At 37.1% G+C, this 13520-nt stretch overlaps 1 protein-coding gene across 3 annotated transcripts in view; it reads right to left on the reverse strand.

The window, feature by feature from the left end:
- The window catches only part of atg7 (ATG7 autophagy related 7 homolog (S. cerevisiae)), a 110127-nt gene extending 99602 nt beyond the window's left edge, over positions 1-10525 (reverse strand). The window contains exons 1-3 of one of the 3 annotated variants that reach the window (XM_053484627.1): positions 9818-10525; positions 9136-9320; positions 6141-6195 (exon numbers count right to left, since the gene is read on the reverse strand). In XM_053484627.1, the coding sequence (XP_053340602.1) occupies positions 6141-6195; positions 9136-9301 (221 nt within the window). In that variant the 5' untranslated portion in view covers positions 9302-9320; positions 9818-10525. Of the gene's footprint in view, positions 1-6140; positions 6196-9135; positions 9321-9404; positions 9569-9645; positions 9775-9817 lie in introns of those variants that run through there. The other 2 variants (XM_053484628.1, XM_053484626.1) reach the window with 2 other exon arrangements.
- Between the last annotated feature and the right edge of the window lie 2995 nt (positions 10526-13520).

Here is a 13520-nt window from a genome sequence, read left to right on the forward strand (position 1 = left end):
TCAAGTGAAATGTGCCGTAACAACAAAGAATTCATCCAGCCTTCTGGCCATGCTTTTAAGGGTGGCATTCCTACTCTCATCCATCCATCAGAAGCTGTGTTTTTATGAACCTTAAAGCTTCAATAATTAGCAGAATGATAGGCATTACATGTTGTGATACGACAGATTTTCAAGCGGGTAATTTCTCTTCCAATCCTGATCAGTAAACTCCCTAAAAATAACTCACTGCCACCAGTCTTTACTTCCATCCATTGAGAGGTTCTCACCATTTCACACAAAGTAAAGCATCTAACCGTTCATGAATGAAACAGAATTCTTGTAACCAATCCGAACACAGGAGAAGGATTTGTCAGAAAAGATGGTACAGTAGGCCTAATATAACCAAGGTTAAAGGAAAGTACTTTTTCAGTTATATTTCCAGTAGATTAAACGCTTCACAGTGGAACCACTTTACCTTTCATTACTTAGCACGTACCTTTAATGTGATCTTAAAGTTTATGGCTCAACCTACACTGAAAAAAATCAGTTAAGAAACACAATGTGCTCTATTTATTACACTTTAAGTCAGTATTTTCATATATTAACATATACATTAACTTATTAAGCACTTTATTAGGAACGTTAGCCTAATATTGAACAGGGTCTGACTTTGCATTAGAAACAGCCTCAATTCTTCATGGAATTAGTTTGCATGATGATAAAAACATTCCTTTGAGATTCTGGTCCATGTTAAAATTACTGCATCAAACAATCCCTGCAGATTTTCCAGGTGCACCCTCATTTTACCACATCGGAAAAGATGTTTTATTAGATTTATATCCAGTAAATGGAAAAGACACTGAAGAACACTAAACCTATTGTCTTGTTCACGAAAGACAAGGTTTCTGGCGACTTTTGCTCGGTGACATGCCGCATTATCATGCTGAACAATTGGCAATTTGTGACCATGAAGGGATGCACATGGTCAGCAACAACAGTCAAATGAGCTGCAGCATTCAAGCAAGGATTGATTGGTATTACCTGCCCTAATGTATGCCATGGATATTTTTCCCCAAACAAGACAGGTTGGGTCCATGGATTTATGCTGTTGGCACCAAATTCTGACCCTACCATGCCTTAGCAGAACTTCAACTGTCACGTTTTGGACCATTACAGCCTCAGCTTTTTGTTGTTGGCTAACAGAAATGAGCCGGACATGGTTGTCTGCTGTTGAATCCTATCCTCCTTAATGTCTGACTTGATGTGCATTTTTTTGAGTGGTTATCTCATGTGGCTATGTCACGCCATGCACCAGTGATGGGTGTGCGCCTCCACTCCTTGCTCACTCCGTCAGCTCAGTAGGTAGGCAGCCTCCCCTTTCTGCAGATGTGCAAAGGGGCGGGGCCACTGGAAACATGCACAGCTGCCTAATAATTATTTTTAATGGGCTTTCTCGGATACATTTTTTTTTTTAAATAGGCAGGGAGTTTAGCTCGAGGTCCTAAGGGAGGAGTCCAAACAGGGTGATGAAACACGCCCCAGGGACATCAAAGGCATGAAATTTAATTCCGCTGTTTGATCTCCGTGTTAAGGACAGTCACAAAGCTCCCATAACACTTTCACTTGCATACACAGCCAGCTTTCGTGATCTTGCCACTGAAGAGGAAAAGGCTGCTGTGTCTTCGCATTATGGCCCCCGTTCCCAGGCGGGGAGGAGAGCTCGGAGGGGGCGAGTTGGGCACTGCCTTTAGACCCACACATGCATACCTTTACCACTTTCCTAACATTTTTTTCCATCCTCCCTTCTTAAGGCCTTTCCTTTCCCACTTTTCCAAAAAAAATTACCCTTTTTTTGTAAAACCTTCCCTTCTGTCTATGTGTCTGTGTGTCTGTGGTCTGCGTCAAACCTGTTACACTGAGTTACTGTGGACACTGAATTCTGCCATGTGTCCACATAACTGCTGCGCACTAAATGTCGTTACCTTATTACACCATTCTGAGGAAGCTCTAGTGACCTTTCTGCAGAAAATCCCAGGAGACCAGCAGTTATAGAAATACAATCTGGCACAAACAATCATTCCATGGTCAACATCATGGACATGACTTGTTTTATTTTCCACTCTGGTGGTTGATATGAACATCACCAAAGTGATGCATATGTATTCAATATTATGGTCCATCTCTACCTAATTAAAAAAATTATTTAGCAGTATAACATAGTATCTGAAAAGGCTAAATTATGGAGACAGATGACAGAAAAAAAGAGAATTGGGTGTAACTGAACTGAAATGAAAGAAAATGGTTTGGTATGAGAAAAAAAACAACAACAGAGAATAAAGCTACTCCAAATCGTACCTAGCTGATACAGAAACTTCTATGCTTAATTTGTTTTCTCTGTGACTGTTGGCCAAAAATGTCTGACCCTTAAAACAGTCTTCTGCCTCTCACATGCTTCTGGCACACCTCTTACAAAATGTCAGCTTTTCCTCTGGGGAAGGAAACACTCTGAGGAGGCTTACAGCAGTATTTCTTCTGTCGTAATGGAATGATTAGTCTTATCTTAATTTATGGATTTGTTTTGATGTGCATTGTTCATTTTTTTATTATTAATTCCATTAATATGAAATCACTATTTCAAATTACGAAGGGTATTCCAAGTTAAACAGGGACTTTCTTGTGAATGAAGGCATAAATCAGATTGACATTTTTAGAAGACCTTAAGCACAGTATAAAGATAAATACTCTAATGAGCCACAGTAAAACACTTGAAGTGTGCAAACGTATTAAAAAAGGCTGTACATCCATAAATGGCAATTCTGGGCCGACATAGTTAGAAGCCCACTGACATCGGTTCCATAAACATTAAGTGAGTGGAACGCCAGATCCATGAAAAATTTCCACAACTTGTTACCAACTTGCAGTATAGACGTCTTCTGTGGGAACTGTATACACAAGAATTCACAAACACCACTTGCACATTACAGGAATTCGGCTGTGAATAATTGCTGGATATCCCATACAGTCCTGACCTTGCTCCAAGCCATTTTCACATGTTTGGACATTAAAGGAGTTCCTGGGAGGCTTGTGTTTTATACAGTAAGCAAGCATGCACTTGTGTAATGTGGAATAAGTTCTTTAGCGTAGCAGGGGATTATATGGAGAAATAAAGGTTTACTGTGTTCTTTTATCCTGTGCAATAAAAAGTTCTGCTTCATCTTAAACGTCCCCTTATGTAACAAATTGTGTTGGAAATCCTGGCGTGCAATTAAAACAAATAAGCAATTTATACTTAAAAGTGTAATCTGTGTATTACATGGCAGGAAACTTATACAATTGCAGTAACTCCTTATACACTGCAAACTACCAGTCAAAACTTTGAACACACCTTCTAATACCATGGTCTTTTCTGATTTTTATTTCTCACTACATTGTAAAACAATGATGAAGGCATCCAAATAAGCAATAATATCCTTTGAACAGTTGATATTGAGATGTGTCTGCTTCTTATGCTCTGTAAAGGCTTTATAATGCCTCTAATCTAAGGTACTGTTTATTGGTGATTTCTGAGGCTGGTAACTCTAAATGAACTTCTCTTCTGCAGCAGGAGAGGTAAGTTTTGGTCTCACTTTCCTGGAACAGTCTTCATGGTTGCCAGTTTCATCATGCTGCTCGACGGGTTTTACAAATGCACTTGACTATACTGTTCTTGCAAAAACTTTTCCAAAACAGCTGACTTTCGTGTTTTAAAATAACAATTGACTGTTTTTGTTGCACCTTAGTTACATAATTTTCTATAAGTAAGATAGAATAAGGTCACAATTATTTGAATGGCTGAACATAACAGCAATATGTGCCTGTTAAAGATCTATCCCAAAGGCATGACATTCATTTAAACTTGTTACTTCTATTTTCTGTTTACACAAAGCATAAAAACAATATTACAATCAATTACAATCAATTTACACACACCAAAACCAATATATACAGTTGACTAATTTATTTTTCTCTCTCTCTTTCTTTATGAACTCTCATACTGAGGCTATGATGCAGAATTCTTTTGAACAATATATCAGATATCTATTATAATACTGAGGACATCAATAGCCAATCCAGTCACATCTATTTACATTTATTTCCCAAGAAAATCGTTAAAATATATATATATATATTTTTTTTTTTATCTCTGATCTTGCACCAAAATGTAAATACAGCACCTCAGAGTCTTAGCTCTCATTAAAAAAACATGCTGCTTAAGGCCATGTGACACTAAAAAGTGCTGCATTTCAGAAAAAAAAAAAAAAAACTTGCTACTACTGAAAAGCTACTGCAAAGAGTTTGGGTCATGCTGGTTCGTAATCATGATGAGTTTCCCAGAAGTCATTTATTCTTGCAGTGGATGCTTTTGCAATTGAAGCAGGATTCAATCCAAGTCTACAGCTGAGCAGTTGACAGTTACAAGCACAGGGAATGTAAAATACATGTTTTTTCTTTTAGGGTTTTATCTAATATTTACATTTAAATGAACAAAAAGATGGGAAAAAAAGCACTAGCTAAATCATTTCTCAAAAACCAGCTGAACCCACTGATCAGAAGTGTCTGGACGTGGCCTGGTGTATTCTACATCCCTCTGTCATAGATTCATTTCCTGAGACAAAACTAAAGCAGAACTTAACACATTATTAAGAATCAAAACTTCATAGTCTATGCTTCCACATTTTGTCAAAAATTAGCTTAGTCACTGGTGTACACTTCACTTTCCCAACGTTGAAAAGAGCCCTGAAATGTGTGTGGTAATTAAACATGTGCTTGGTACGGGAGGAGCTTATACAAGTTTTACTCAATAAAGGCAAAAGAAATGCAGAGCTTGCACTATAATGTATACTGTACATTGGCTCAGTTTGATCCACTGTGCATGGTGAGCATATAAGAACTTCCAATTCAGGAACTGCGGTTCAGTCCTTTATCTTGTGTTATTAAAAGGCACCCTGTCTATATACAGGTGCATCTTAATAAATGAGAATATAATTAAGAACGTTCATTCATATTAGTAATTCAATTTAAAAAGTGAAACTCATATATTACATGGATTCATTATACACAGGCTAAAATATTTCAATAGTTTATTTCTTTTCATTTTGATAATTATGGATTACAGCAAATAAAAAGCCAAAATTCTGTATCTCAGAAAATAAGAATATTAGGAAAAAGTTCAATATTGGAGACTCTTGGTGTCACTCCTTAATCAGTTAATTAACTCAAAACACCTACAGAGGTTCCCTGAGCCTTTACATGGTCCCTCAGTCTGGTTCAGTAGGCTGCCTGTTAACAAAGTGCATTATTCAAGCACATTAATTGAAAGTTAAATGGAAGTAAAACATGTGGTAGAAAAAGGTGCACAAGCAACAGGGATAAATGCAGCTTTGAGAGGATTCTGAAATGAGGCCCATTTAAGAATTTGGGGGTAGATTTACAGGTGGACTGCAGCTGGAGTCAGTGCTTCAAGAGCCACCACGAACAGACGTATCCAGGACATTTTCTGAGGTTTTAATAAGCCATATTCATCAAAATAAAGAACTAAACACTTGAAATATACCAGTCTGTGTGTAATTAATGTATATAATGTACGAGTTTCACTTTTTGAAATAAATTTCTGAAAAAAATAAACTTTTAAATCATACTCTATTAATTGAGATGCACCTGTACAATGTATTGTACAAAAGTCCTTAGCCTCGATACCCCCAAGAGGCCTTCATACTAAATTTTATTTAATTGTAAAGGTTAAATTGACGAAACAGGAACAGATGGGTTATTGTAACAGGCTGCAAATCGCCTAAAGATACAATTTAAAAACTGGTTGTTATGTAACAACCTTAGCAGCAACCTCATTTCCCCTCTTATCTGTTCCACCCACTCAGCCTTCAGCATCACCAGTATAACAATCATCTGTCATCATCTGCACCTATTTCTTACTGGGTGCCTTAAGCTAGATGTTTCTTAAGCTTGAATGATTCATAGGTCACTTACAAATCCAGGAAAGTCTGACACTTTGGAAGCAGAACAGGAAGAAATGAGGGCTGGCTCAAGACTTTTGCACAGTACTGCATTTCTATGTGCAAATCACATGCAGCTTCAAGCAACTGTAGAAAATAGTAATAACTTACACATCAAACGCACTGAACTCCAGAGTCAGACGCGTAGGGAGGCCAGATGGGTCACCTTATTTTACAAAAATAAACAAATACAACACATTACTTAGTCATGACAGCTTATTTCCATATAATGTAATGCTTTACAAATACATGAAATCATCCATTAATATAAGATGACAAAATCATTTATTTTAGAGTGCAGAAGCATGCAGGTTGCACGTTGCCTGATCAATTATCTACGCTTCCATAAAGATGTGTTTGTAATTTAAACACAATTCCATTGCGAAATAATTTCCATAACAGTGTTTCTCCCTGAGCAAATGTAAAAATGAGGCTTGTCACACAAAAAATTCTCCTGCAAAATGGAAAAACTGTCACACAAAACAAGAGATTATTAAACCAAGCGAATATATGATTAGTTGTTATAACATCTACAAAGTGGATGGCAATGTCAGATGACAGGAAGCTACTTAGAATGATTCTGATTTATACATTTTTTTATTTATTCAGTAATGGTGTCCTAACAATTTTTCCTATTTTATTAATACATCAGTTTTGTACAGGTACTGTAGGAACATCATCTTAAACCAATACAAAATAAAAGAATTGTATGCTATTATAATATGTCTGATTTATTACTGTGACCCTACCAGACAATGCATTCAGAACTAAACAACATGTAAAGTACAGTATTTTACTAGACTTATCATTAGGATTGAAAAAGCTTGAACTTATGGGCATGGAAAAAGTCCATAGGCACAGCTACAATTGAACCCAGATATTTACACACACTTTAGAAAAAAATAAACAATAAACCAGTGTAAACTTTTTAACATTTTTTGCATTTGTTAAATTACAGAATCGAGCGAGAGAGAATTTTTATTTATTTTTATTATGTATCACTTTCATCAAAGTCAGAGTTATACACACACTACGTTTGTTGTGTCTTTAAACAAAAAAGAAAACTCCAGATGATTCCGTTCTGAGCTTAAGAGGCTTCTGATAGGTTAATTGATTCCATTTGAGTTAATTGGTGGCACACCTGTGGATGCATATGAAGACACACCTCAAACACAGAGACTCTTTCTTTGACATCAAGGGAAAAAATCAAAAGGAAATCAACCAAGACATCAGGAAAGTATTGTGGACCTCCACAAGTGTGGCTTATCCTTAGGTGCAATTTCCTGCTGCCTGAAGGTCCCACGTTTATTCGTTCAGTCAATAATACGCAAGCATAAAAAACATGAGAATGTACAACCATTATACCGTTCAGGAAGGAGACGGATTTCGAGTCCCAGAAAGAAAGAATTTTGATGCAAAATGTGTGAATCAACCCCAGGACAACAGCAAAAGACCTTGTGAAGATGCTGACTGAAACTGGTAAGACCGTCCCATTATCCACAGTAAAATGAGTCCTGTACCACCATGAGCTGAAAGGTTACTCAAAGCCATTACTTCAAAACCATCATAAAAAAAGCCAGACTAGAGTTTGCAACTGCACATGGGGACAAAAATCTTAATTTCTGGAGACATGTCCTGTGTTCTGACAAAACAAATATTGAACTGTTCGGCCATAATGATAAACGGTATATTTGGAGGGAAAAAGCCTCAGAACACTATCCCAACGGTAGTATAATGTTGTGGGGCTGCTTTGCTGCAGAAGGGGCTAGTGTACTTCACAGTAGATAGCATCATGAAAAGAAAATTATGTGGCTATATTGAAGCAACCACATCTGAAGACATCAGCCAGGAAGTTAAAGCTTGAGCGCAAATAGGTCTTCCAAATGGGGCAATGACCCCAAGCATACCTCCAAATTAGTTACAAAGCAGCTTAAAGACAACAAAGTCAAGATACTAGGGTGGGCCAAAATTCCAGCAAACTATTGTAGAAAGCTTGTGGAAGGATACCCGAAATGTTTGGCCCAAGTGAAACAGTAACTGGGCAATTCTACCAAATATTAATGAAGTGTATATAAATTTTTGACTAATGAAAGTAAAAAAAAAAATCCAAAACAATCCCTCGCGCGATTCTGACATTTAACAAATGCAAAAAATATATATTATTTATTTTTCTAAAACAGAAAATGTTTACTCTAACTTAATGTTTGACAGTAAAGCAAAAACAGTTTTTCTTCTGAAGTGTGTGTAAATATCTGGTTTAAACTGTACATCGTTAGAACAATTTGTCCAAATGCTGAATTTATATCATGTTCAGGATCATAGTGAATCCCGAGCCAATCCCAGTAACATCAGACATGAGGCAGAAACATTGCAGTCACCATGCCCATACACATTCAGTATATAGCCAATTCACCAGTGGTACATTTTCAAAACCCATAATCAAAGAATGTGAAAAAACAAAAAAGAACAAGCACAGAAACTCCAAGCTCACAGACAGAAACATGATTGCAGGATTGAATCGAGGACCCTGTGGCTATGGGTCATTGACACTAGAGACGAGGGAAAACAACTATTTGGTTACATATTGTGATTATTTTGTGTGACAATACATGTATCACCAAAATCAATTGTTTAAAATACTCTTTAAATGTATTTATTTATATGTTTGCATTTGAGGTGGTCATATTCATAAATGTTTAGAATAATAAATTGTAATGTTCATAAAACCATGATACTTACAGAATCACAATGCAAATCAAATTGGGCACCTAGGTATAACAATGTATTGGCTAGTCCTGGTAATTCCTATACATTACCTAATCACCTGACAAATCTCCATCCAACCAGGAACATTTGTAGTCCAACTAGGGACCATGGAGGCCAATGGTGATTACTAAAGGCAATTTGGAAACACCAATTAACCTAATCTGTCTTTGGGCGGTGGGAGGAAACCCATCAAGCACTGGGAGAACATGCAAACTCCATAAGCGCACAGTCCCTGAGCTGGAAGCCTCGACCGTGGAGGTGCAAGGCACCAGTGCTAACCACTAGCCACTAAACCACCATCAGAACAGTAGTCATAAGTATGCAAAAGTAGTGTTCTTACCATTATAATAATATCCTTTGATGCTTTTTGGGCTTTCATCCAGCCGGTAGTCATTGAGTTTCTTCTGGGTGAGCTGATGCCAGAATCCTGCCTCTAGGGCACTGGAGAAAGGGGCAAACTGCAACTTGGGAAGAGCTGTGCCCTTTTCCACAGATTCAGCTGCCATTTGAGCATTAAGCACAGTTCTGTTTGAGGGGGGGAAAACAGTGTGTTAAAGAGCCATTTACCATTTACCATTTAGGTAAACTGTTCATCTTCTAAGTGGTTACTTGGGCAAAGATTCACATCTTTGGTGCTTTTCCTTAAGAGAAGTGTTTTTGTGGCCCATTTCTTTTATTAAATCCTTGTGGTTTTCAATCAAACAGACATATCCGTTCATGCACTTATGTTTTGAGTGTTTTTTTTTTTTAAGTATGATGGGAAATGATGATGTTGTTGTTCCAGCCTTCGTGTTTATAGCCCTCAGTGTAATTGAATTGAGCTTCAGCTCAGCAGCACACAGTAACTTACTCAGCCTGATGGCAGCAGGAGTTTGCTGACAATTCATTTCTTGAATATTTTACACATATATAATTACATATAAATATAATAATTTATATACATTTTTTTTTAAACGGCACCAACATCTAAAATAAACAGCTGTAAAACTGTCATTGTGTGCGTAAAATGAAAACACACTTACCAGAAATTTACTTCCTTGTTTTAATCACGTGAAGCCGTGACGTACCGTGCTGCGCAGCCGCAGTACGGAAGTGAAGCAGGATTAGCTCACGGTGGCTAAATAGCCTATGTTTATGCTAAATGTTGCTATATATTTCGAAATATCTGTTTACTGACTGTTCTAACTTTATTTAACTGTTTTTAACTATTTTTACGTATCCAAAAACAAAATGCCAACGCATACGAGTCTGGTCGTTTTTGTTTACACATCCGTACAGAGAACATAGGGCATGGTACAGCCTAGATAGATAGCTTGGTTGCTAGCTTTGGCTAGTTAGCTATTGACAAATATCATAAAATTAACTCAAGTGTTGACCTTATTAAATAAGTTAAAGGTCTACTTTTTTATGAAGCTACAAAGCACGTTGAGGAATACGGTCAGTTCAAACCCGACCTAATTTCGCTTTTAAAAACGACTGGTTCATCAAAGAGAGAAAACCTGGTTAGCCTAGCATTCCAGGTGTTTGAGGTTACTATAAATAAATTTGTTAGGTTTTCACGGCGCATTCATTATAGAGTAAAAGACGAAAAACCAAAACAAGAACAAAGAAGCGCACACGATGAGACAGGAACACACGGAGAGAAACCTGTACGTGTTGTTTCTTTTCATTTCGATTCCTTTAGTTAGTATCTTTGGCTTAATAAATGTTCTCCAATGACATAACAGTAAAAGGAACAACCCTGGACCAAAAACAAACAAAAAAAAAATAGAAAGAAAACAATAGAAATGCAGTGATTTAGCTGTTAAATTTAAAACACTAAGTTGGATGCTAGATTTTCAAGGCATCTAAAAAAAATACTGCTAATAGGTAGTCAACCTTACTCGCTATATTCTGTTTTCATGCTGAGAATGCTTTACAACAACATTCCTGAAAATGTGCATAGTTTAGGTACAACACAATAAGCTCTAATGGACCCAGAGGCGTTCCACATGAACAAAGGGGTAAAACCGGTCGACATTCACAGAAGACTTCGAGCACGGCATTTCGTGATACAGTAAAGCATTCGAATGGTGCAAATGTTTTAAACAAGGCTGTACATCCCAGATCGCACTGCAGTCAGTCCTGTGAACGTTCAGTAAGTGGAGCACCTGATCTTGGAAAATCCATGAATAAGTGTCTCCAACTTTTAAGAGAAATGCATCTGACTGAGGAAACTAAACACAATAATTCCCAAACACCACTTGAACATTACAGAAACTGGGCTGAGAGTCATTGCCGCAGTCCTGACCTCGCTCCAAGCCATTTCCATAAAGTAGTTCCTGGGATGCCAGCGTTTCAGACGTGTAGTAGATAGTCCCATCATGATTCTGGGGTAGTAAGAATTTTTCTACCTTGATGGTATGCAGGCACTGGTGAAACACTAGGATAGGTGCATTAGTGTAGCAGAGGATTATATAAAGAAATAAAGGCACTTTTTACTCTCTGTTCTGTTAATCTGCACAAAAAAAACCCCTCATAGTTAAACTATCATTACATGCGAATAAAGAGTGTTATGTAATTGATCAGCTGTATTTGGATCCATTTCAAGTCAAGTGATTTCTAACAATATTATGATTTCATACCATTAACTTATGTCCCCTCCTATATGGACAAAAGTTTCCATCATCAAACTGTCATACATAATATGAGGTTTCTTATGAGATTGTTCCTCAAACTGCTGCCACACACCTATATAGGAAGCATTTGTATTCTGTAGTATTACAATTTCTTTTCACCGTACCCAAGAGGTTCCAGCCTAACATTTGTCCTGTGCACAATGGTGTCTATGAAGACATGGTTTCCCAAAGTAAGTGATCTGCAAAGAGCCATGACCCCTACATCTGTACATCACAGCATAAAAAAAAGGATAATACAGATAGGTAGCAATAGAAGTACATATGATATTGCAATAAAAAAAAGCACTACACAGTACACACTGAATACAGTATCCTTTTAATGCAGTTAATCACATACGTAGCAAACAAACACTGAACAGAATGCCAAATTTAATCTGTAGTCTGTCACAGTGACAGTCACGCCAATCATGTGATTGTGAGTAAATCCATAAAGATGTCTGTATAGCCCAGAAGGCGATTGAAGTGTTTTTGTGAGGGCAGGAAAGGTCTGACTGCCTCTAGGAAGAAAATTAGTCATTTGCTGGAATCTTCCATCAGCCAAAAAACTCATGCATTCATGGTCAACTGGTTCTTAACAGTTAAACATTCAACAAGTACAAACTCTGATAAACTACTATAAAATTATAATAAAATAAAATATTACACTTGTTCTAGTGTAAGCTTAGTATGCCGCTATTTTAGATTAAATGTATACTAAAACTTCTATTTAATACCTTAACCAAACAATACTTAAGCTAATTCGATATAACCCTAAATAAATTAGATGTTGGAGTCAGACATTGCAAATTAAATAAAGAAAAAACATTCCTGTAAACTTCAATCACATCTATTTCCATCATTTGTTGCAGGAAAGCAGAAGATTAAGATAATATATTTTTCAAACATAGTGTTAAATGGGCCACTATGTGGTGTAGTGGTTTGCACTGTTGCCTTGCACCTCCAGGGTCCAGGTTCGATTCCCGTTTCTGTGTGCATGTTCTCTCCGTGCTTGGTGGGTTTCCTCCGGGTACTCCGGTTTTCTCCCACAGTCCAAAGGTATGCAGGTTAGGCTAATTGGCGTTCCTAAATTGCCCATAGTGTGTGTGTGTGTGCCCTGCAACCCTGAATACAGGATAAAGCAGTATAGAAGATGAGTGAGTGAGAGTTGCTGAGACCCTGGAGGTATGAGGTGACACAGATGTAATAAAAATCACTTTAAAAAAGTGCAATGTGACTGGAATTCTACTATTACATTCCTACTATTTTGCACCCCGACATTCTAGACATTACTGCGTAATTATAAAGTATTGTCAAAGACTTTGTGTGTGTGGAACCTAGTCAGATCCTTAACATTGATAGAAATCTGAATTACTGATCTATTTCTTTGCTTGATTAATGAGCCCCAGGGGTGAGATCGATGGCAGAGTCTCATGACATGGCCACAATTAATTTTAAGGGCACAGAAGTTTATGGAGTTTGTTTGTTTGTTTGTTTACCTCCCGTGTAGCACTTAATTATAATTTTTTTTAAACAATAGATGTTAATTTACACAAAAAAAATGGGGTCAAGCTCTGTAATTTAAGACACATTAGATTTATACAACATAGTGTGATAGTTTTAAAATGTTTATTGTAAGTGAACTATTTCAATTTATTGTTTGATTTGAAAGAACCAGATTTACTAATAAAGCGACATTACTGCCCTAATTTACCTCACACTTTTATTCCTTTGGATGGCACCAAGCTAGAGGCAGCAGATTTCCCACCTTTAATGTCCCCTTGTGATTAATAAATTAAAATCATATTTTCTAAAATAGATTTTGTTTACAACCCAAGTTTTAATTTTGGTACATCTCTATACATACATCTTTTTTTTTTTTTTTTTTGCTTTTCCCGTGGCATCACAGTAGTGTAGTGGTGTGCACTGTGGCCTAGTACTGTATATCTAAGAATAATGGATCGATTCCGTCTCAGGTCTGTGCGCATGGAGCTTGCACGTATTCCCTGGGCTTGATGGGTCTTCTCCGGGTACTCTGGTTCCCTTTCACAGTCCAAGAACATGCAGATTA

Source organism: Clarias gariepinus, chromosome 23, assembly GCF_024256425.1.
Source record: "Clarias gariepinus isolate MV-2021 ecotype Netherlands chromosome 23, CGAR_prim_01v2, whole genome shotgun sequence".
NCBI lineage: Eukaryota > Metazoa > Chordata > Actinopteri > Siluriformes > Clariidae > Clarias > Clarias gariepinus.